Here is a 25,644-nt window from a genome sequence, read left to right as displayed (position 1 = left end):
GGTTTTTTTTTAAATTTTTTTTTTTTTTTTTTTTTTTTTGGCCGTGCTGTGCAGCACGCAGGATCTTAGTTCCCCAACCAGGGATCAAACCCCTGCCCCCTGCATTGGAAGTACAGAGTCCTAACCCCTGACCACCAGGGAATTCCCTTAAAATTCTTTATACTTTTCCATATGTTTGAAACTTTTCATAAGAAAAAAGAAATGCTTTGATTCTATAAGATGCCATTAACTATGTTACCATATAACAACAACAATCTCCTTTTGTCTCTATCCTAGTACCTTTTTCCATAACGGGCTCTGATGCTCAATAGCTCTGTAACTTTAGGCAAGTGGTTTAAAATCCTCTGAGACTTCATTTCCCCCGTGTGTTAACTGAAGATAATAATACCTCCTTGGGACTTCCCTGGTGGCGCAATGGTTAAGAATCTGCCTGCCAGTGCAGGGGACTATGGGTTCGAGACCTGGTTCAGGGAGATCCCACATGCTGCAGAGCAACTAAGCCCGCAAGCCACAACTACTGAGCCTGCGTGCCACCACTCCTGAAGCCCACGCACCTAGACCCTGTGCTCCACAACAAGAGAAGTCACCGCAATGAGAAGCCCGCGCACTGCAACGAAGAGTATCCCCCGGTCGCCCCAACTAGAGAAAGCCCGCGCACAGCAACAAAGACCCAATGCAGCCAAAATATAAATAAATAAAAATAAATAAATTTAAAAATAAACCCTTCATAGTGTTGTTGGAAAATTAAAAGGGCTTAGCACAGAGCATATGGTAAGTGGTCAGTGCTTGCTCATTTGACTCATTCATCCAACAAATAACCATTGAGCCTCTACTGTGCCTGGCACTGTTCTAGACACCGGGTATAGAACAGTGGGGAAAAGAAAAAAAGATAAAAATCCCTGCATTCATGGAGCTTACAATCTAGTGTAGGGAGGCACGTGATAAAGATAAGTTCAGTATATAGTATAGCAGATGGTGTTAAGTGCTAAGGGAAGAAATAAAGCAGGAATGTTAGCTATAATTGCCTCTATCCTGTCTGTCTTTGATGTTTCTCTTTTCCTCTCCCTCTCTCCCTCCCCTGCCTCCTTCCCCTCTGCCTCTCATCAGTCTTTGTGTACCCTGGCACTGAACTGTTTGTTACCTAATAATCTTAAGGATTGATTTTTGCTAAGGACACTGTAGCTTTTGTGGAGTCAGTGACTGAGCTTTAAGTTTCCTTTGTACTCAGAGCACTTTGCACAATAGTAATAAGCAAGAAGCAGTAGCTCTACAAACTCTCCTTGTTTGAAAGATGATTGAAAATTATCAGACCAATTGGGTAACTGATCAGAGTCATTAGGAAGAGAGCTTGAAACCCCAAATCAACACTTCCCCTGGAGTACTGGCCTCCAAACCCAGCTCTGATGTCTTCTAACAGTGTGGTCTTAGGCAAGTGTCTTCACCTCAGATCTTGTTTCTTTATCTATTAGACAGGGGTGCTGTATAGATGATCCAAGGTGCCTGCCTGTGCTAAAACTACTAAATCCATTTTTATTATCTAGGGTTTTCCATTCTAATTCGGTTTCATAGTGTCTTTCTCTCTTTCTATCCTTATTGACTTAGAGCCACAATCTCAGCAAATAACTTCTTCATTTTGGAGACCTTTTCCTTTTAGGTATTTGATGCTATCTTTTGACTTCTTTGACTCTATGAACAAAACAGTCACATCACAGGGTGTTAGAACATTAATAGCAAAAGGGACCTTAGTTACTATTTATTAAGCATCTAGTATATACTTTTCCTCATTATGGTACTTCTGTAAAATAGGTTTGACTGTTTCCCTTTTAGAGAGCCATATTGCACGATTGAAGAACAACTTCAGAATCAGACAGTCTTGGATTCAAATCCCATGTCTGCCACTTAATAATTGTGTGACATTGGACAGTTACTTTACTCCTCTAAGTCTCAGTTTCCTCCTTTGCAGAAGGAGGGTATTGCTTATTTCAAATGGTTGTGATGAGAATTAAATGCAATAGTAAATCTGCAGCAGTTAACCCAGTGGCTGCCACAGCGCAAGGGCTCTGTAAACGGCTGGTTTTATTTTTAACATTTTCGAGGAGCAGCTCATTCAAGGTCCCAGTTACTAAGTGGCAGAGCTGGAGCTCAACCTGGGCAGTTTGATCCAGACCCATGCAGTTACCCACAATGCTGTACCTCCTCAGTGGTTCACAGGACTCATTTTGGGGAAGTAGATGGAAAGTTTAGTCTTGGAAGTCTGCATTTCACCATGACTCAAAAAAAAACCTGAACCTTGCTGAATTCCAAGTGGGGTCAAAAAACAGACACAGCACCCTGGAGATGGAGGAAAAAGGTGAAGAAAGTGCAGGACGGGGACGTGGACGTGGAGCTCTGTGGGCACAAGGATCATAGGTGGTGGCAGGCTCCGGAGAGACGGGGTGTTGGTGTAGGTGTGCATGACCTGCAGGGCATCCAGTGGCCTCAGAGTTAAGCCAGGGATTTTCTTCTGTAACATTTCTGGAGCAAAAGAATCAATCTATCTGAAATGAATGTGTGTGTGTGTGTGTGTGTGTGTGTGTGTGTGTGTGCACGCATGCACAAAGAAGCCAGGTGCAACTAAAAAGGAGAAAATTAATAAATTCCACCAAAGAGGAGTCACCCAAAAGCCCCCAACTGGCCCTCATCACCTTATTTCTGAGACCCGAAAAGGCATAGAGCCCAACTCAAATGGCCCTTCTGGGGACCATGTTCTTTATTTTCCCCATCTGTGCTATGAGGAGACTGGACCAGATGATCTGTAGGGGAAATGGGAACGGATTTTCGGAGCCAGAGCAAACTGAGGCCAATCCCTACTTAATTCCAATGGAGAGACTCATTTCCTTGTGTGTAAGAGGATAATACCACCTATCTCACAGTTTGGTGAAAGGATGAGAGTGTGTTAAGTGCTTAGCAGAGTTCTTGGCACATAGTAAACATTCAATAAATGGGAGGTGCGATGACAATGATGATGATGACAATAATAGTGGTGTTGATAATGATGCTAGGATCACAAGATAATAAATAATGCCAGAGTCTCATAAGGCTTCTAAAAAAAGCAAACTCAAGGGAAATAGGAAGAGGAGGGCAGCTTGTAAATAGTCGGTGAGACGTTTTGGACACTTCATGGGACAGCAGGATGTCCATGTGGAGATGTCCCTTTGAGAGGTGGAAACATGGGACTAGAGATGAAGGCTTGGCCTCTCTGACGCTGGCATCCGTGAGGTCTTCATGACAGCAGACATGAAGGCCCCTTCCGTATGTGGATCTTCCACTGTCCATGGTGGCAGCATGACGTGCAAGAAAAGATGGTTTGGGGGACTTCCCTGGTGGTCCAGTGGCTAAGACTGCGCTCCCAATGCAGGGGGCCCGTGTTCGATCCCTGGTCAGGCAATTAGATCCCACATGCCTTAAGAGTTTGCCTGCCACAACTAAAGATCCCGCATGCCACAACGAAGATCCCGCAGGCTGCAACTAAGACCCGGAACAGCCAAATAAATTTTTTTTTTTTAAAAAAAAGATGGTTTTGAAGTAATGTACTGTGTCATCTTGCACAAGTACTTGACTTTGCAAAACAGGAGTAAGAGCACCTGCCTTACAAGGTGGTGGTAGGTATTAAATTAGAGAATATAACACTTGGAGCACAAAGGCTGGCACATGGGAAAAATCTTTAAAAATGATCGTTCACATCCCTTTTTATGAAGTAATCTACTCTAAATTTAAAATGAAGAATACTGCTTGAGGATACCAAATCTTTTCCATCATAATACCTTTTGTAACAACCATGTGCTAAACGGAAGTCTCAGAAACATTTAAGGAAATAATTCCGTTGTTGCTAATTTAAAGTGTCAGTTATGCTCCTGGAATTACGTTGTGTACACTGGTAGACACCAGTGAGTTAGAAGGCAAAGTCCCTGCCGTGAATATCCTTAAGTCCAGTCGGGGAAATAAGATAAACTTGTGGAAGAGAGAAAAATGCAAGACACTATGTCAAGCAATGCTGAACAGAGTGAGGGGTGCCCAGACGAGGATGACGCTGGTGCGAATGTGAGAGCTCAGGAGCGTTTTGACAGATGGCTCAATAGGTACCATTTTTGATGATGTCCTATTAATAAATCGAGCAAGGAAAAGACTCACTTGCCACAGTGTTAATGACACTTACTTTATGCTAAACACCAGGCTAGGTGAGGAGACGACAAAGGAGAGCAACCTCTGACCGCAAGGTGATCCATAACTGAGAGGGAATGAGGGTCCAGGACAGAGGGTCAGAGCACCGTGTGACGTGTTATCGACCAGGCTGAGGGGCACACCCGAGCCGACATGACTTACCTTTCTGTTTGGATCTTCTCTCACCAGGGTCTTTTCACCTAATTCACTTGATGTTTGATGACTATGTGCTCTACCTGTTAGAATCCCTGCACTGCCAGGAGCGCGCCAGTGAGCTCATGCGAGCCATGAAGGGAGAAGGAAGCACCGGTAAGCCGGCATTTCACTGCGAATAGTCCTCCTTGTCAATTTGATTTGTATCTTTACTTCTGTGCTCTGTGTTTCTTTAGCTCCGCATCCCAAAGAATTTAGTTATGGTGAACAAGTCAAATGGTGGGAAACCAATAATGTCTTTTTCTTCTTGAGGGTGGGCATGTGTGTACGTGGGAATTCCCTTGCATGCCACCATGGTGATGGGAAACCATCAGAGGTTTTAAGCAGAGGAGTGACATGACACAGATTAGAAAGAATATTTGCTTTTTAAAAGTCCCTGAAAGACAACTTGCCTTGACCTTTGGCTCTAAGAACCCACCCTTTCTCTACCCATAGCAGAAGTCCGAGAGGAGATTATCTTGACGGAGGCTGCCCCACCAACCCCTTCACCAGTGCCATCGTTTTCTCCAGCAAAATCTGCCACGTCCGTGGAAGTGCCACCTCCTTCCTCCCCTGTCAGCAACCCATCCCCTGAGTACACTGGCCTCAACACTACAGGTAATGAACAGCCCCTCAAAGGCTTTGAGTGGGGAGTTGATGTTTAAAGCCAGAGCTATCTGGAAAAACATTCTCCCTCCAGCCCCCTCCCAAAACAATGCCAAAATCTGAGTATCCTCCTGGATTTACGGATGACTTGCAGTTATCCATTTATTAGTTTGTATGTATTCCTTATGCTTCTGTTTTCAAGTTGGCAGATCAAGTCCATGATAAAATCTCCACCCACTGCCCCCCCACAAAAAAATAAGTCACTAAAATGATATAAAACACAGAACACAGCCATTCTTGAAAACAAGAAAGGGAGCCCTCCATGAGCCAGAAACTGAGAGGCATCTCTGGAAAGTGGGGAGACAGGAAGTCATATGCTAAGCCATGGTAGCCAGAATCAAGGCAGGGGCAATAATGGAGGTTCAAGCTAATGCTACAGGGTCCCCAAGGAAGGGGAGAGTCCATCTGGTTGGAGACCTCACAAAGGAGGGGATTTGAGCTGAAACTTGATTTTAACTGACAAAGGTATTACAGAAGGGCCTCTGGGGAGAGGACAGTGTATGCAAATGCACAGGGCAGGAAGTATGGGGCCTTTTCGGGGAATGGTAAAGTGGTTAAAATGTAGGTGGTCATGAAGAAGGGTTACAAGCCTGGAAAGGTAAGTTGGAGTCACATCCTGCAGGATCTTGCATGCCAAGACAAGGTTTGAAAATGGAAGAAATGTTACAAGGATAATAATAGCTAGTTACTAGTGTCTAAATGTTGCTTTACCATGCACAAAGGACCCTTGATATTCACAGTAACACTGCAAGGTAATTATTGTTCCATTTTATGGAGGAGGAAAAGTAAAGGGTGGAGAAGGGTCCCAGGCACCACAGTCAGTCATAAACAAATTGATTCATTCAGTCATTCTGCAAATGTCCTTGCTCTCAAGACTTGTGGAAATGATACACTGGATGTGGAATCTGCAGTAAGTGTTAGCTAATATAATAAATAGAGTGCGTGTGTGCCTGCACGTGTGTGTGTGTGTGCACCTCCACGTTTTTTCACATGGTTGCTGTGGGGATCAGATGAGGTAAGAAAAGCCAAAGTGCTTTGTTAACAGTGCACTGCTATCCAGATAGAAGGGGTTACTGTTAGGAGTGCCTACAAGATGAGGGCTGCAGCCAAGAGGGGTATAGGAGTTCAGGGAGGAGCAGACCCTGTCCATCCCACCGGAACCCGGGCAGGCGGAGGAGAGTCTTCAGGAGAGAGGTGAGACTCAAAGGCAGCCTTAAAAGACGAGAAGGACTCAGCTAACAGAGGAGTGAGCACACGGGAACCAAAGGCAGAAACAACCTTCTGCTAGATGGCCCTGGGTGAGGGTGGGGCAGGTGAACAGACCAGACTGGAGTGGAGAGCTTGGTTAAGACTGTGCTAATTAAATTCATTATCTTCTACTCCCTCATTTACCCAGCTCTCCTCTCCCTCCGCTCTTCCTGTATTAGCTAGGATAGGCTAAGTTACTGTAACAGATAGACCCAAACATGGATGGCGTTAACACAGTGGAAATCTATTTCATGCAGGGTGTTGCAGTCAGAGAGGAGGCTCTCTTTAATGCAGCCATTTAGAGACACGAGTTCCTTCAGTATGAGGCTCCACCATACCCCAGGGCAGTGGTTCTCAAAGTGTGGTCCATGGACCAGAAGTATCAGCATCACCTGAGAACTTGTTGGAAATGCTCGTTACCAGAGCCCATTGCAGGCCTACTGAATCAGAAACTGTAGGGTGGGGCCCAACCATTTGCTCAAGAAGCCTCCAGGTGATTCTGAGGCTGACTAGTTTGAGGACCACTGCCTTAGGGCTTTGTCAGGTCTGCAACCAGCTAATGGAAATGGAGAGTGGGTCTGGAGGAGGAAGACCCACTCGAAAAAGCCCTGGCCTGAAGCTGGGGGATGTCATTTCCACTTAGATTCCATCAGCAAGGACTTAGTCACATGGCCTCATGTAACTGTAAAGAGAGGTGGGGAAATGTAGGATAGGGTTCCCAGGCAGGGAAGGGGAGACAGATATGGGAGAGACGGCTGGCATTCTCCTCCACACCTCCCAAGGCCAGTTGTTCTAAACACAAATCTTGACCCACCCTTTCCTTCCCAGCCCACTGCTGCCATCTGGTTCAGGCCTTCCCCACCTCTCATGGACATCCACAGTGACTCTCAAGCTGGGTATCCTCCCGGTTAGAATCTTCCTCCAGCCCCTCATAGCGTGGGCTTAGTTATATCCCAGTTCTAATTAGAATACACTGGGAACTAAATTATGTATTTTTGAAGATCAAATAGGATGAGATTGTCATATTTAGGTGCTTTTATCTGCTCATTCACGCACTCGTCCATCCATTTATTCATTTATCTAATAAATATTTCTCAAGTGGTTTCTGTGAGCTAAACACTTCAAAAGCTGGTGTGATACAAACAAGTGAGTCGTGGTCCCTTACCCTGGGAGTTTATTGTGAGAGGTTAGGGTTCTGATGAGCAAGACAGCAGTTACAATATAATGTCACGAGTGCTGAGTTGGGAGAAAGGTCAGAGTGTTAGGGAGCACAAAGCAGGGCTTCCAGCCTCTATTTGGATGGTCTGGTTGGGGGCCAAATAATAGAGAAAAGGTATTCCAAGCAGAGGAAGTAAGTAGTACAGAGGCCTGGAGGCAAGAGAGCATGTCATTTTCCAGGAGTCTTTTGATTAATTCTTTCACTAAAGTTTCCAGAACCAGAGCTACTCAGAGAGGGAATGAACAGATGTTTAAGAGCCTATAAGGTGCCTGCCCTCTTTTGCACGTTGCCAGGGGCAGAAACGTGCCAACAAACCCAGTGGCCCTTTGTCAGAGACAGCTCAGGAGACTGGGTTCTTCAGAGCAGTGATGAAAAAAAGCAGGGTTGTCAACAACTGGCATTAGATGGAGTGATGATTTCACTTTGGGTCCACAGCTGGAGAGTCTTCCTCTTCTGTGGAAATTCAGATGTGAGCATCCCTGCATTTGTTTACATAGATGCACTTCAAATCACATTTAGTTTTCTACTTGGAGCAGAAAGAACTTGACCGCCTCCCACCTCCCTCCCATGTTCTCTCCCTAGTGGGTTGTTGTAGTTCCTGTTTAGAAGGCTCCAGAAGAAAAGTACAGAATGACGTTTTTCGCTGAAAATAAAAAGGGAAAAGAACTTAAGCACTGTTCACAGCTCTGCAGCTGCTCAGGGGTCCATCGGAGACTGGAGTTGGGGGTCTCCTGCCTCACTAAGGAAGGAAGGGCAGTGAGAGCAGCTAGGAGCCACTAACCTGAATAATCCTGCCCACGTACTCCCACCACCGCCCAGGAGACACACATGTCAGTCAGTCAGTGATAACATCCTTACTTCTAAAATAAACAGGGAAATAATGCAAATGAAAGAGTTCTGCATTATGAAGCAGAAACAATTTGAGTGGAACCTTTCTTCCAGTGTAGCAACAGATCAAACAAGAGGACACTAAGGAAATAAGGGGAAGGAGGAGGGTGAAGGAAAGATTTCTAGGATCTCATGATCATTCTCAGCCAGCTAGTGAGTCTGCTGCTGGCTTTCTTTGTAGCAATTTGGAGGCCTCACGCTATGGCAGGTGTGATAGAGGCATAGGAATATCATAAATGTGTACAGAGATTTCTGTGCAATGTGTTCAGGAGTCGTAAAAGTAGCTTCTTAGAAATACAAATGTGAAACAGGTTCTCTTCAGATGAGTGTAGCCTTTGAAGATTTTGGCACATTCCAGCTTTGTTCTCAGATATCTCCAGGGGGCATTAAAAATGTTATCCTGTATAAAACTATCTGTAATATTTTTCTCAAGTACCACTTTTGAAATACTCCATTGCTAAATTGGACTGGACCTTGGCATGCATTGTGGGTCATGGTCTTGGAGGGAACATAAACATAATTTCCTAACAACATGTATGGTTTTATAGCTATTACAATATAAAGCACAAATTATCCATGATATACACCTAAATCTTAGGAAATCTGTTATAGTAGGCTTCTTAAGTTTGGGAATTTGTGCAGTTTTTTATTGAATAATGTTGTAAATTGGAGAACAATTATTATAAATTTTATAAAATGCATTTGCCATGTTTTTTTTTAAGTTAACTCAGCATATGGTTTTCATGACCAGCTAATTTTTATTTCCATCTTTAAATTACTGCTTGATTTGTATACCATTACTTTCCAAGAAGTATCTAAAGTGGTTAACAATTTAAAAAAAAATGCAAAACCAATTTTTTTAAAAGGACCCAAGCCAGGAAGCAAGAAATGAAGAAGTAGTAGAGAAAATTAAACAAAACAAAACAACTCTTGGCTGAAACAGCTTATTAACGCCTTAAATGAAATTTTATGTGCTCTAGTGACTTTGTTGGGCTTCTAGGACTCTGAATATCATTGCTCAGATGATATACGTGTCATCAAGTTTAGCTCATTGAGAGTCAGGGCCAATCAGGTATCTGCAGCTCTTCCATGTAGCAGTGTCTCACTGTTGATGGACACTTCCCCATTTTTCAGCTGTGAAAAAGAGAACAGTATTATGTCTGTCTGGTGAGCACAAGGAGAAAATTAATTCATTGCACATAACCTTTTGGGAACCTTTGACACAAGGACTAGTGAATACAAAGTAGTGTGAGAATGAGTTATGACTCACTAGGAAAATAGCCACCCATCTATATCTGTATCTAGTTCTCTGTCCATACCTGTATGTATTTCTAAATATGTTTTAGGATGGTATTTATTAATTGTTTTGAAAAGTCAGAGGGAAAAGGGAAGGCATATCGAGCACCCCAAACCACCTGATGCATGGCCAGTTTTGGTTGGGTATGTCAGAGTCTGTGGCAATGCCATGAGAAGAGACTGGGTAAAAGGTTCCATTTCAACAGATTTCCACAAGGTAGAATCTGGCCCATTTATCCTTTTTTTTTTCTAATGTTGTGGGCTTGCCACCTTCCTCCTGGCCCAGCAAGTTCAGAAACCTTAGCTTTCTTTTTTTAAATTGTTTTTATTTTTTTGCAGTATGCGGGCCTCTCACTGCCGTGGCCTCTCCCGTTGCGGAGCACAGGCTCCGGACACGCAGGCTCAGCGGCCACGGCTCACGGGCCCTGCCACTCCGCGGCTTGTGGGATCTCTCCAGACCGGGGCACAAACCCGTGTCCCCTGCATCGGCAGGCGGACTCTCAATCACTGCGCCACCAGGGAAGCCCCTTAGCTTTCTTTAAGGAAAACTGGTGCTCCTCCTCTTCAGGAGCATGGCAGGTGGTTCCAAACGGAGCAACCCACTTCACAGGACACTGGGCTGCAATTCTTTAATGTCTTTTAAAGCAAAACGTTACGATCCCACTCTGTGCAAGTCAGGCCCCCGAAGGGTTCTAAGACCTCGTTTATGATGTCATTTTAAGTATTCCCTCCTTCAGCAATGACAATAAAAGTTAACTATTAAACTTATGTTTTCAACTTCCCACCATGGGTTCCCTGCAACACAAAACCAGCAAATTAAATCATTGAGATGGTAGGATGCCTAAAGAAATATAAAGGCAAATTCCTCATAAATAGCCCTAACTGTAGAACATCTGGCCTGCCCAGCTGCGTTTTCTCTGCATCAGTTGAGGATGTAACAAAGATAACTGGTGGCTAGTCTTTCCAAGTAACAAAAGCTCAGTTATTCTGAGGGCAGCTGAAGTGAGTGGGAGTTGGTGGACACTGCGGCCCCGCCACAGAGCCGCAGTGACTCACTCACAGAGCCCCAGAGTTGTCCCTGCCAGCGAATTCCTCCTCGTCCATCCCTGCTGCCTCCTTTTCTCCAAAGGAATGAAATTAGGAAATAAAAGCTGGGGTTGAAAATAGATTGTTTAATCTGCCCCTGACTTCACACCACCAGGGGCTTGGCTTCATGTTGGAACCTTTGGATTTGCTCATTCATTCATCTGTTCATTCATTCCGCGAAAAGTAATTCCACGTCTAATCTGTGCCATGCCCTGGGGTACACAAGCGAGAAAAACAGGCGCAGTTGCTGTCCTCATGATCCTTACGTTCTAGTGGGTAAGAGAGTCAATACAGAAGTAAAGCACCAGGTAAATATATAATTTTGAATGGTCATAAGTGCTATAGGGACCCATCATAGATGGTGGTCAGAGGAGGCCTCTCTGAGGACGTGACATTTATCTGAGACCTGGAGTATGACAAGGGGCCAGCCACATAAAGGCTGGGGAGAAGAAAAGATCATTTTAGGTAGTGGGGATCAGCATGTGTACAGGCTTGAGGCAGAAAAGAGCCTGGCATAGTGAGGACTGACTGATGTATATAAACGAGGGAGAGGGTGCAGGAGAGGAAGCTGCAGAGGTGGACAGGGGCCAGGTCATGCCATATCAGCTTCTCTCTCTGGTAACTGATGCATTTGCTGCCCCTGGTCAGTTTTGTCAGTCAGATTTTGGCCATGGAACTGTTGGTAAAGTGTAACTCAAACAGATGAGGTTTTCAGCTTCAGCAAATATTCTCCTTAAGCACAGCCACCTTTAGGATAGATGATAGCCAGTGGGAGTGGAGACAGATATAAAATCTTCTTTCTCTTCTCAGTTTTGAAGGTTACAGGAAATGTTTGTTTAGTAACAAATACTCCGAAACAAAGCTGTTCAAATGGAACTTTCTGTGACGATGGAAACGTTTTTCTGTTTTTTGTGAATCTGAGCTGTCCAAAACAGTAGATACCAGCCACTTGAGGCTACTGAGTACTTGAAATGTGGTTAGTGTGACTAAGGAGCTGAATTTTTAATTGTATTTAACTTTAGTTAATTTAAATTTATACTGGCTAATGTATAGGGAAAGACAGCTCTAGAATCTAGACGTACTTAAAGGAGCTTATTTCTCAGGAAGGTACTAAGAAAGGCTTAGGCTGGCCCAAAACCGGAGCAACATCTGTGATGGTCCATAGAATCCTAGTGGGGAAAAGGTTCAAATGATTTAGTCCAAAATCTGACAGAAGGGTACGGCCAGGTAGGCTAGGAAGCAGTTTAAATGTTCACAAGTCTGTACCAGAGTCTCACAGCTTGTGATCTGTAATGGCCCTGAACGTACACGATGCACGATAGGAGGCAGTGTTTCCTAGAGGCTTGCTACTCAAAGCGTACTCCATGGACCAACAGCATCGTCATCATTTAGAAGCTTGTTATACATGCCGAATCGCTGGCTTAACTCCCAATCTACCACTGAATCAGATCTGCATTTTAACAAAATCCCCAGCGATGCAAACGCACATGCAAGTGTGAGAAGCAACTGTTATTGTGGAAAGGTTATGGAGTTGGGCAGATCTGGGTTCAAATCCCAACTCTGCCACTTACCTGACCAAGTTTTGGGCCTCAACTTTCTCACCTGAAAAAGGAGGTAATACTACTTACCTCAAAAGGATTATTGTGAAGATCCAATGCGTCAATATATAAAAAGAAACTAGTATGAGAACTGGTTTATGTTGGATGATCATTCGTTCATTCACTTGTTTAACAAATCATTATTGATTGCCTCTTATATTCTAAGCATCCTCCCTGTCCTGAGGCACCCCTTTCAAGAAAAGAAGAAAAATAAACACCACCAACAACAAAAACTCAGGGAAGAAGAATGTTTTACTGGGGATGGGAAGGAAAGAAAATATTCCTCTCTAGCAGTTTCAATACTATAACATGGACAACAACTTTATAGGATTCTCAAATCCTATAGGATCTTTAGAGGATTCTCAGAGACCAGGGGCTTTCACCACTGTTCTGAAGACTTTTAATTAGACGTGGGGGAATGGGGAGGGGAGAATAAGAGAAAGATGGGACTTAGACAAACATGGAAGGTTTGTTATTGTTTTACCAACAAATAAAAAGCATTAGAGCTGTCTTAAAAATTAAGCACAAACTATTAACTGCACAGATTTTCTTCTATTAGTTTCCTTAAAAACGAAGAAGCAGCAGTCCTCACTGGAGGTCCCACCGGTAGGAAAGGGAATGCAAGGGGGTGTTCTTTTCTGCTCCCCAGGCAGAGAGCGTTTCTCACCCAAGCCAGTAGGTGTTAATCTGCTTAAGCCTGCCTGAGTGGATCTGTTAGGTTGCTGGCACATGGCCATTTAGGGGTTTTGTTTCCCAGACCACAGGAGCCCATTTTTCCGAGAGTTCCACTAGCTTTTTGTTTGATAACGTCTATTTCTAGCAGCATTTACTCCTTCAACAACAAATTCAATGGAACAAAAATTTACTGAACACCTACTATTTGGCAAACCCTCTGTTGGGGATACAGAGATGAATAAGGAACCGTTGCTGTGCTCCAGGAACTCACACAAAAGTAACTTGTGCTGCATTCTCTCAGGTGATGGCTATTCTCACTGTGTCTTCCTACTGCTTGCGGAGCTGGGGGAAGAAAATCCTTTGGCTTCCCAGACTGCCCCTTTTAAAATACCCACTGACCTCGCTGCGCTCTCCTGAGGTCCCAGGGCCTTGAAGGGTTAATTACTTGCTTGCTGTGGCTGGTTCATTGTTTTCCCAAACTTCCCACCCCCTCCAATTCCATTTCTAATTGTGAAATTTGTTTAATACATTTTAATAATGTTTTTCTTTTCACAGAGGCAATACACATTCTTTACATAAAAATCCAGATAAGCAAAATGGAAAAAATGTTAAAACCATCCTCAGCAATAACCTGTTTTAATAAAAAAGGGTATTTTAAAAAATTACAACAGTTATATAATTTCATATGAAGTTCAAAAATATAGAGGAGAGCAGTCAGGCATAATCCAGTCCTCTGAGACATGATCATTTTGGGGTTTTTTTTTTTCCTTCTAGTCTTCTTGCATTTATTATAAATGACACCTAGCACACAGCCTGCTAAAGTCATTATCTTCGGGGGGAAAATAATGGTGTGGATATCCAAACCAAGAAGGGGTGCTTTTAGCCATACTGCTGGATAAGGATATTTGTGATTTTGCAGAAGAACATGGGTTTAGAAGTTTGCTGTAATTAGTTAAATCACTGTTGCTATTCAAACGTTTCACCCCTGGTGACAGAATCTGACCCAAGAAACTTGTCTTTTCTTCCTTGGAATCTGAAATGGGAAATAAAGAAATTTCTACTTTAGGAAAGTCTGACGTAAGAATACCTGAATTCATAATGAAGAGTGCTTGAATATCATTAAAAGCCTACCACGTGCCAGGCTTTTTGACATATATTATCTCAGTTAATCCTCACAACAGTCATACAAGGTATGACTTACCTGACTTCATGATATAATAGGCGTAATTATCCCTATTTTACAGATTATGAAAGAAAGGCAGATAAAATTTAAGAGGCTGGCTCAAGATCTTACAGCCAGTGCATGGCAGAATTAGGACCCAGAGCAAAGAGACACTATGGTAGAGTTCCACTTTTAAATGAAAACCTTTCCTTTATCTTCCCACAAGAATTTCAAGATTAAACATGGTCTGCGTAGAAGGTATAGGATTGGAGGACCAAAGTTTTCTCTTTTAGTTCACCTTAAAAATGACGTCCCTTAACCAGTTCTTCAGTCTTCCGTGTGCCTACAAGGAGGTGCTGAATCCTATATCTGCTACCTTTTAAAATAGGTTTAATCCTTTCCATTATATCAACATTCTAAATTTATCAGAAATTAAGTTGATGACTTTATTATCACTATTAGTGATTTCTTAAATTACCATTTTTTATTCTATCTCATAAAGCTCCTAAGCCTCTTGAAGGTTTTAAATTTTGTCAGTTTCTTTTCCCAGTCCCTAGCACTTTCAAGGTATCCAATTAAAAAGCAAATTAATGGAATTAATAATATGTATGGAATAGGTCACCGTTAAGGTCACTGTCTAATAATCTTCAAAAAGACCTGGGCAGGCAGAGTCCAATAATCTACTTATCTTTGCTTAAAGCAATTTGTTGGATCCTTAACACCTGTTTAGTTGAGTGCTGAGAAGTTATCTGGGGAGCCCGTCTGAGCTACATCGCCCTGAGCTTTCTTTTGTCCTCTCTCCTTCCCTCCCTCTTTTTCTTTCTTCCTGTCTTCCCTTTCCCTTTTCTTCCTTTTGAAATTTTGATTGAAAATCTTTTGGCCACCAGTCTCTGCGCTAAGCACCAGGGACCTAACGGTGGGCAAAATAGACAAGACTCCTACCCTCATGGAACTTACAGTCTGGTGTGGGGAATTAGGCATTAATTCTATCACATTCATTAATGGGTGTAAGATGACAAATTGTGGTGGGCACCACCATGCAGTAAGGGATCTGACTTAGTCTGGGGTTAGGAGACAGCTTCTTTGCATTGAGATATGAAGAAAGAGTGGGTACTAAGGGAAAACTGAGGATTCCAGGCAGCAGAAACAGCATGTGCCAAGGCCCTGTGTTGCCAGGACTCATGGTACTCTGGAAAACGTGAAAGAAAGCTACTGTGGCTGGATCAGAGAGCACAAAGGCAGAGGGTAGGGGATGCTTCTTGTGAGATCAGCAGGGACCAAGACACATGCTTTATAAAGATTTTGGCTTTCAGCTGAAGAGCAATGGGAAGCCACTAGCATTCTAAGGAAGCACTGGGGGGTGTGAGAACTGTTACTGACTGATGCACCTTCGTTTGTCTCTGCAGGAGCGATGCAGTCATACACGTGGTCTCTAACATACACAGTGACAACGGCGGCAGGGTCTCCAGCTGAAAACTCCCAACAGCTGCCCTGTATGAGGAGTACACACGTACCTTCCTCCTCGGTCACACACAGGATCCCAGTTTATCCCCACAGAGACGAGCACGGGTAGGTGACTTTCCTGGGATGTTGCCTTGCTTTTACGTTTGATTTGAAAGGGGAGGGTTTACTCGGTCGTGGTTTTCTGAGGACAGGAAGGCTGCGCCCTCTGTTGAGTTCTCAGCGTGCTCTTGCCCCTGTACGACTGTCTCATGCAGTCCCCACAATGACCAGGTGAGGTAGGCGGGTCACCCCCGCTCGACAGACGAGGAAATAGAGGCGGCGGCACCGAGTCCAGTTCCCCGAGGCCACACAGCTGGTAAGGGTCAGGCTGACTGAGCCTGTGTCTGCCTCCTTTAGGAAGGAAAACTGAATACTCCCTCTCCGCAGCTCCCCTGGATGGTCCTCGTGCACTTTGTAGCCTTATAACACAGCTTCATGGTGGGTCCAAGTCTTTTATGACTCGATAGGAGGAGGGCTTCCTCACCCGAGGCTGGAGGTCCCTGGAGGGCAGCAGTCATTCATGGGGTTCAGAGAATCCCCCTGGGTTCCAGTGGCGCTTTGGACCCTGAATAAATAAATCATTGATTTTGCCCATATTTTTTTCCCTAATCTGTAGTGATGTTACCGTGATGAATAAGCTACAGATCCATTTAAAAGGGTAACAGCCTTTTGCCACTTTGCATTGTCTTTATTAAAAGACATTCCTCACACAGTGTCTAATGTGCAGTTATCTGAAAAACACTTATGATGTTAAAAAGGGCCCTTCTTCTCATGAGACTCTGCCATGTAGGTACAGTAAGCCTCACAAGCCAGGTTCCAACAGACCAGCTCTGGGGGACACAGGAGGGCACGGAGGAGGACCGCTCAGGTCCCTTCCGCGTGGTAGCCTGAGGCCTGGCTGTGGGCATACTTGAAGTTAATTCCATAGGCTCAGGTGCCCCTGACCCATCAGTGGGGCAGCCACCATTTCCTCACGGGGCCTCCTAGAGTATTTCCCCACACATTTAAAATCGACTTCGAAATTGCTTCAGAGAGCTTCCGACTCTGCAGAAATGGCACAACAGACACCCACAATGATCATATGTCAGCGTCTTTGCTGTAAAGATGTTATTAAGAATAGTGGTAATGGTATCCTATGTTTCCACAAGACTATTTTATAATAGAAAGTGACCCTCGGGGTCATGTGCAGCATTTTTAGTACAGATGTGAGAAACAAGGGTGCGAGTAGCCCAAGGTCCCACAGCTGGGAAGTGGTGGAGCCAGGCTTAGAACCGGAGGCTGACGCCTGGTTGGCCGTGGTGTTTCCCCCCTGCACCAGAGACATGGGAAAGCAAAGGCCTGAACAATACAAAAACAGAAGTCCCAAACTAATTTCTTCTTTTTTTCCTATTTGACTTCAGGCTATAATATGGGGCTTTTTACCACAACAGGAGAAGAGGTTTCCATCACTAATGATGTTTTGCTCAGGGCTAGTTTTCATTCCCTGCGCATCCGCCGGGTGGTGAGGGAGGTATGCTGAGGGGAGGAGGAAAACCCACCTGGGAGTTTAAGACTATCACAACAAAGCCGCAGAGTGGAGATGGTAGGAAACAGAAAGAAGAAAAATGGAAAACAAAAAGGAAGAAAAGAACAAAAAGGAACAAAAGTAGATGAGGTTGATTTTTAAAGGTGTCAAACTGATTTGTTCTCCCTGCTGGTACTCACAATATTCAATGTGCCTAATGCGTTTTAGATACACGGGAAGCTATAACTACGGGAGCTATGGCAACCAGCATCCTCCCCCAATGCAGAGCCAGTACCCGGCCCTCCCGCACGACACAGCCATCTCGGGACCGCTCCACTACTCCCCGTACCACAGGAGCTCTGCACAGGTGAGTCGGCGGCCCCGCTTGTCCAGGCCTTGGTGTGCGTGGTGCCAGGTCTAGTCAATTCAACACAATTAATAAGCACTTTCTGCATACTGTGTGTCTCCAAGGAAAGGACGGTCTTTTCCTCAGTGCCATCTCTTCCCTCCAGTGGCTGCCCACAGCGGGTGCTCAGCCAGAGTTCACCCCTACTTGCTTTCACATACATGGGTGCCAACCACATGTCTTTAGTTCTGTCCTCCCTTTGACCTCTCTCCCAGGAGCCAAGCAGCTGCAACGTCTGTTGTCCTTTTTTTCGGGCAGCCACTCTCAGACTGAATCTTTTGTGTCCTCTCCCACCACCCACTCCTGGTGCAGTCAGACCCTCATGGAGTCCTGTCAGGACTGTCATGCCAGCATCATCCTGACTGGTCTCTTGGTTTCACATCTGTTCCTTTTCAGTCCAGCCCAAACACACAACCTTACCAGAAGAGTCCTCCTGAAATGGACCCTTATCAGATCATTCTCAGGCCTTTGGCTCTTCACTGTCTAACAAACCACATTGCTCCTCTGTGGCCTTGGTGAGTGGGGATAGTGGCTGCACCTGTCGCACCAGTGTTGGGTGCTCCACTTGTCTCAGACGTGTTCCTGTGCACTGGGCCCCAAACACAACTGGTCACCAGTTCCATCCAATTCTGCATCCTCGTTGTCTCTGCACGCTCCCTGTCCTTGCCTCAGATCAGGTCTTTATCCAACCTGGATGATGACAAAAGCCTTCCCATCTGTTGCCATGCCACCGAACTTGCCCCATCTCTGGTCCCATCCCCAATACCGTAGCTGGAGGAATCTTTTGGGGGAAAAAAAAAAGCCAACTGGCGATAACACTGTCCCTCTTTTGCATGTCATTGCTTTCAAAGTCAAGTTCAACTCCTTAGCACGTCTCTCAAGACTCATGATCATCTGGGCTCTGCCTGCCTTTCTGGCCTACCAGCCGTAGCCCACCTTTGCCCCAGCCACGCCAGCCCACGTGCAGTTCCCCCAGGTCTTCACAGATACTGTTGCCTCGGGCTGGGATTCTCTTCTTCAACCTCTTCTGCTTGTTGTTCAGGACAAGCCTCCTACTGTCTGTGCGGCACTTGCTGACACTGCCCTCGTCCTTCCTCCAGGACCGTATTCGGTGCCACTCCTCTGTACTCACGTGGTGCATTGGGCTTTCTTCTGTTGGCATACTTCTCATCACTGACTTTCCTGACACCCACAGGAGACCCCAGAGCTCCTTGAAGGCAGAAATTAAGTCTAGGATCTCCGGGTCACAGCACCCATCAAAAAGAACAGCTAGCTTTTACTGAATGCTGTCCCGTGCCAAGCATAGTGCCGAGCACTTTCCACACCTCCACGGTAACCCTTGCAGAAAGGAAGCGAGAATAACTTGCCCGAGGACTTGAACCCAGGCAGTGTGACCCTGGCTGCCCAGGCTCTTAAGCACCAGCCTCTGTCACCTCTCATAGAGGGCATCCACTGTTTATTGAACAGAGGAGTGAACAGGAGGTGGGGCAGCATAAACAACTGTGGTGTGTGGCAGGCAGGGCGGCAGGTTTGGGAGGCAAGATGAGAGCTATGCTTAGGAAAGAGTTCCTGCAGCAAGGGCCAAAGGACAATGAAGCAGAGAGGAAGGGGCCTGGCAGAACAGGGAGCGCTGCCAGGAAGCACTTGCAGGAGTCCAGAACAGAGGTGGCAGGACGTGAGCTGGGATGCAGGCTGCAGTTACATCAGCTGTCAGCACAGACCTGCCTCTTGGGGTGGGGAGGGCACTGACCAGAGTGTACCCACAGTCCACGGGCACTCGGGGCAAACAGGCGTCTGTTTTGATTTCCATCGGCAGTACCAGGGGGAGCCCTGGTATAATCCCCAGACAAGCCAAGAAGTGGATTCCTCTAAATCATCATCTGGGGCATTCATTATAGGTCCCAACTGCGTCACACAGAGAGGCCTGTTCCCTAGGTACTGCTTCTCTTGGGAGCAGAGTCTGTGCTCCCCCACGGTGACCCCCTAAATGACTTAGAGCTGCTGCCATAGACTGGGTCACACACAGTCTAAGCAGCCCACTCATTCATTCATTCAGTCGCTCTCCCACGACTGTCGAGTGCCCACTATGCGGCAAGCACTGCTTAGCCTCTGAGAATACGGGGAGAATGAGACAGAAGCGTGCCTGCTTTGGGAGAGCTTCGGCTCCAGTAAGGAGACACTGGCAAGATCAAGTGAAAATCCCAGCCACAGCTCCTGGCGTTACCTTCCCTTCCCTCTTTCTTCACTCCCTCATTCCTCCTCGTGAAATTTCTGGGGCTGGTTTTTCTGGGGTGTTATTTTTAAAGCCTTTTGCTACAAAAAGAAGCCAAAGGCTCCTAAAGGACCGCGCGGTCCCTGGTGATCAAAGAGGTCGAAGCATCCACCCTGGAAACCACAACGGTCCCCAGCTGGAGCATTATCATTTAATCGCTGGTCCTAATCGAAGGGCTGAGGACTAAACGAACGCCCATGGAGGAGCCCGCTGAACCCAGACTAGGTGTGGGAGGTGAAAGGGTCCTGCAGCCTCGTCACCACTGTGTCCTGTGGCTCTCGGGCAAGGTCATTTCACGACCTCTGACCCCCACCACCCGCTCATGCCCTCCACTTGGTGCTTAATACCTTCGTCTCCATTTGTAAAGTGGGGTGGGGAGCCATTAGTTATATAACATCTCTGCCCAGGTCGATGGGTTAGGGTTAGGGTTAGAAGGCTGAGATCAGCACTTCTCCTGGGGAGGGTACTGTCTAAAGACAAAGAATCCTTCGTTTTGTTTTTCATTAACATTTATGGGTCAAGCACTGTTTTAGGCACTTTCAAATACAGAGGCTCACTTAATTCTCAGAGCAACCTCAGGAAGAAGGCATTTTCTCCAGGTGTTAAAGAGGAGGAAAACCTCAGAATGTAATTTGCCCCAGGTCATGCATCCAGTAAGTGACAAAGTGGACTCAAAGGCAAATTCTCCAAATCTCAACCCCAGGCCGGTGGCACTGAACACTACATGGTGTGTGTTTTGGAGGGTGGGAGGTAAATTGGAGAGGTTACTGCAGCTGTTCTTAATACGTTTCAAGTTCCCAAAGAGAAGAATCACACACCCAAGATACTGTGTTTCTTTCCTTTCCTGGCACTTTGGTTTAAGGTTGAGCACATAGGGGAAAATCCACTGCAGGGTTAATTAGTTTTAGCTTTCCAGAGCAGAGGTCAAGCCGTTCTACTCCTGAATACTGAATATCACACTTCATTACATCAGACTCAGTGGGGAAAAGATTAGTCTGAATGGAAGAAGAATCACAACCATAGAATATGGTTAAAGAATGCAGTTGGTCATTAGCACAAGAAACTAACTTCTGCAAGTAAATGCCTACCAGGTTTGCCTTAAAGAATGGATACAACACTTCTGTGAAGTTCAGTAATCGCAGACATCCCAGCATTTATATACACAAAATAACGTGAAGTCATTTGTTTTTTGAAATAGGGCATTGTGTGCCCTTGTTTATACTACTCATTTATACAAGACATGCTTTCTTCATGGGTACTACAAAGGTAAACCTCCAGTCCTGTTTGAATCCTCGTAATTTCTCAATCAGTGAGTCCAGATGAATCAGGTTGCACAGGGTAAGGTTTGAATTATTTCAGAAAAACACCCTTCTTTCTTGCAGCTATGCTGCACTTGTCCACACCAAAATAAGTGAACAAGGGATGGTATCAGCTGCCCTTTCCCAGGTTCCCCATTCTCATGCCCAACCAGAAAGAGAAAACAAACCAAACACATGGCCACGAAGTATTTCTGAGCCTCATTCAACACACATTCATGGAACCTCTACCCTGTCAGCAGCCATGAATGTGAAGTGGGCCCTTGAGCTTAAACGCCATTTGATCAACCAGAAGCAAACTGGCTAGAAAGACACTTAGGGTGGACCAGAAAGTTGTTGCGCATTTCTCGTCTGTATGGCCAAGGCCCAGCCTTGCCAGCCGGTCACGCAGCTCCCACGGCAACTCCAGTGGACCAGCCCAGGGCCAGTGGGTCCTCGATCTCAGTGGCCAAGTGACTGCTACAAAGTTTGCTTAGCGTGCTCCACTTTGGGATAGCATCCTGGGCCGAAGGGAATAAAAGCAGCCCACCATAGTGGTACAAAATCTCTGACTGTAGAGCCAGGCTTCCTGAGTTCAAATCTCAGCTCTGCCTCTGATAAGCTCTGTGCCTCAGTCTCCTCATCTGAAAAATGGAGATAATTCTAGTACCTATTTCATAGGGTTGTTGTGAGGTTTGAGTGAGTTAATAAAGGTTAGAACAGGGCCTAGCTCATAGTTAACACTCTGTGTGGATATTTTCATCATTCTCCTTTGTAACACCACTGTTATTATATTTTCATAATTATAGAATTAATTTCTGTCTTCCTCAACTCTACTAGCTCTGTGAAGGCAGGGACCAGGTCCTTTTTTTCTGACCATCTTATTCCCAGGACCCAGAACAGACCTGGCCCTTGGTGGGTCCTCAGGACATACTCATCAATGAATGAAGGGATGAATGGATCCTTACTCTGGTAGTAAGCTGCTGTGTGACCTCACGAAGATCATTTCCCCTCTCTTGCCCTCAGTTCCCTCATCTGTAAAGTGAGAGGTAGGACCAGGTGGTCAGTCACTAAGGCTCTTCCTTTCATTAGTGGACCACGATGCTATGACTTGAAGAAGACGAACATCCATAATAGTTACCACGTTTTGAAAACTTACTGTGTGGAAGCTCGAAGTGTTTCACATGTATTAACTCAATTAATCCTGACCTGAAGAGCTCAGCAGGTGTGGACCGTCTGGCACAGTCTTGGGGGAGCTATGTCCCGGGTGGGGGGTGCCTGTTGGCAGAACTTTGGTCAGTGAGAGCCGCCTTTCATAGGAAAACAGTTTGTGCGCCCGACGGGGGCCACCTTTCACCCGTGCTCAAGTAGCAGTCCATTTGGCGAGGGTCAGGGATAAAGGGCTCATTCTTCCCTCTCCAAGTGCAGGAAAGTCAGCCCTCGGTGTGAGTAGTCACTTCTCAAAATAGCACTTCCTAAAATGGTTCCAGAGAGGCCCGGGGTCAGTCTCAGCTGAGACGGACTCACGTCACGGCCCCTTGAGGGAACCTTTGCCCACTTGTGCACACACACGTGCACCTACACGTGCCCACAGACACCCCTTGCACACCTCTCACGGGTTGGGGACTGGTGACTCATCTCCATTTTCACATCAGTAGCAACAGTGTGGGATTTGACCTAGAAAAGGCTAACTTCTGGTTAGGGGCCCTCAACATAAAGTGCCTTTATCTGGAGCAGAGCTCTCAGGACCCCAGGGTTTGTGCCCAGCGGGCCCGAGGAGCCTGCGTGAACCCGGATGTGAAGTGTGAGAGGTGAGGCGGGTGCTCCCGCCAGACTAAAGAGAGGCCTCACTGGCGGCTTTAATGGCCAGGCCGGGCAGCGGCACTCCAGCCTCTCAGCTCTCAATGGTCTCTTCACCACGGGGAAGACGAGTCACTGACTCATTTGCAATTAGCTGACCTAACGGGACAGAATTTTCCAGGCCGGATTCTGTGGTAACAGAATTTTATTGTCACATTGGAGATATTTTGAGCCAGTCTCATTTCCAGGCAATTACTCTTTTGAGCCTGTGACACAACCCCTGGGCACAGCTGCATCTAGGGTCCTTGATTCGGCACAAAAGACACACTCTCTCGGGTTCTGAGGGGAGGCGCCTCCAAGTCCACACGGTGACATGGTACCTACACAAGCCAGGCAAGTAGGACTCTGTCAGAAGCATCAAGCTGAGGCCTGGTCAGGGTTGTAAGACCCTGTGGTCTGTAGGGGAGGGGGGAGCTTAAAGGAAGAGTGACAGAGGGATTCAAGTTTAATGGGCTGTGTTCCAGGAAAGGAGTGTCTTCCTCTCTGAATTCTCTGCCGTTCAGTTGTGGTGGGTCCTGCCTCGTTTGGGCCAGTCAGATTGATGTGGAGGAAAGTTACGAGCTCAGGACCGGGCTTTTCTGCCAGCTCTCCCACTAGCTTGCCATGTGGCGCCTCGCTTTATGGATCCTAGTTTTCTGTACATCTGTACAACGTGGGCTTGGATTATATGATCCCTAACGTTCTTTCTCGCGGTAACGTCCTGGTGTTCATTCACCAGATAACTTATGTAGCACCTGCTAGGTGCCAGGCATCATTTCAGATGTTGGGCATATGGTAGAGAACATGACAAAGCCCCACCAGGAGCTTAGGAATATAAGCCAGTGGAAGGAGACAGCTGACAAGCAGGATGCTAAGATCCCGACCTGAGAGATGGGGGGTGAGGCACTTAGCTTGGAGAGAGAGGATGTCCAGAAACGTCTCTCTGAAGAGGTGACATTTGAGCTGAGGTCTGAAGAATGATGAAAAGGCAAGCATGGAAGGAGCTTGGGGGTAGGGGTGGGGAAGAAGTGTTCTAGGCAGAGGCAACATGTGGGACAAAATTCTCTGAGGTGGGAACCAGCTGGGCAGGCCAGAGGACCAGAGAGGAGGCCTCTGTGCCAGGGAAGAGACATGCATCCGGGGAGCTTACCTGAGAGACTGTCAGGAGGGGGAAGCCGCCTTTTGGAAAAAATTAGAGACCATTTTGTAATAATACTTCTTAATATTACCTATTTAACACCCGGGATCTTGATATCTTGGGCAGGGCCCAATCTCAGTACGGTCTCTTTGGGGTTTAGAATGGGTCCTAGGCTAGAATCCCACCGCCCAGGCCTGAGGGTCCACCGTGGCTGCCGTCCACGCAGCTGATTTGGGGATTATGAAAGGCTCCGTGCGCTCTCCCTGGTCTCCTTGGCAACACCCCTTGGTGCCTTGTCCCCCCAGCTCCCAGATACCAGCTACGCGCTTCTCCCTCTTGCCTACCTGTTCTTCTGACTGCGGAAGGCGTGTTGTCTGTCCTAGGTAGGACAAAACCCTCACTACTAGAACTTGGCGCCCTCCTCCTTGACCTGTGAATAGCTGGTTCTCTTCGCATGCTTTGGGCCTAACAGCCTTCCCCTGCTGCCCCTCGGGCTCCCACTCAAAGAGGCAGAACAGTTCCCCTCTGGCCCGCTCGACTACAGGGGGCACCACTGTTGTCATAACCCCTTCTCCTGGCTGTCTAGGCTTCAGCCTGTCTGTCTCCTTCACAGGGGGCAGCTTCCCACCGAATCCCTCAGGGCTCCACTCTCCAACTGTCAGGGAAGACAGATGGGGAGCAGAAGAATTCCGACATTAGCACATATAGGCGCTCTCCCTACTCGTTGCCCTTGCCACCCTTGTTGACTGGCTCCTGCTCTTGTTGGGGTGGCCCATAGCACAGCAAGGAAATCTTTGTGCTGCCTGGCCTGCAGACCCCGGAGCTCGCAAAGGGAGCCCAGAGCTCCTCCCCTTCCTCCCCTCTGATTGTACTAAAAGCGGCTTATTTGCATAGCTGTCTCGGCAACTGAAAAGAATGTAAAAGAAGCAGCACTTCAGGGGCACTCCTCTTATTCCCGATTCCTTCCAGAACAGCTTCCCCTCTTCTTGTAGCTATTAACACCTGTTTTCCTGGCCTGCACAAAAGCACCTCCCCTCCCATTTGGCTTATCTTGACTCCTTCTTCCACATTCACACCAAGCCCAATAATTTACCATTTCCTGCTTGTATATCTTCTAGGACTTCAGTGAATGTGAACCAAAAAGAGAGATGTTCTCTGAATGATAGGCACTAATAATAACCTTTGAAGCTGTTGACTTGCTTCCTCTTCAAAAGCCTGCTTTTAGGTTGCAGTTCATAATTGAATTCAACTGTAAAATGCTATTTTTAATTATGTCACTGTGTTTTTCTTGGCAGTATTGTTCTCTTGGGTTGATGGAGTGGGACCTATCACATCTCCTAAAATGATAAAGCTCAAAACCATCCATCCATATATCCGTATCTATTTGGACATGCTGTTCCTCCTGTACACACACACACACACTCCCTCTCCCTCTCTCTCTCTCTCTCTCTCTCTCT

At 46.2% G+C, this 25,644-nt stretch overlaps 1 protein-coding gene across 2 annotated transcripts in view; it reads left to right on the top strand.

Annotated features, from left to right (window-relative positions):
• Positions 1 to 25,644, top strand: part of RFX4 (regulatory factor X4) — a 164,511-nt gene that overhangs the window by 136,815 nt on the left and 2,052 nt on the right. For both annotated transcript variants that reach the window (XM_024732164.1, XM_024732163.1), the window contains 4 exons: positions 4,390 to 4,509; positions 4,849 to 5,010; positions 15,637 to 15,799; positions 17,466 to 17,604. In XM_024732164.1, the coding sequence (XP_024587932.1) occupies positions 4,390 to 4,509; positions 4,849 to 5,010; positions 15,637 to 15,799; positions 17,466 to 17,604 (584 nt within the window). The remainder of the gene's footprint in view (positions 1 to 4,389; positions 4,510 to 4,848; positions 5,011 to 15,636; positions 15,800 to 17,465; positions 17,605 to 25,644) is intronic.

Source organism: Neophocaena asiaeorientalis, unplaced genomic scaffold (assembly GCF_003031525.2).
Source record: "Neophocaena asiaeorientalis asiaeorientalis breed wild unplaced genomic scaffold, Neophocaena_asiaeorientalis_V1.1 scaffold418, whole genome shotgun sequence".
NCBI classification, from domain to species: Eukaryota; Metazoa; Chordata; class Mammalia; order Artiodactyla; family Phocoenidae; genus Neophocaena; species Neophocaena asiaeorientalis.
This window is presented reverse-complemented; position numbering and strand designations above follow the sequence as displayed.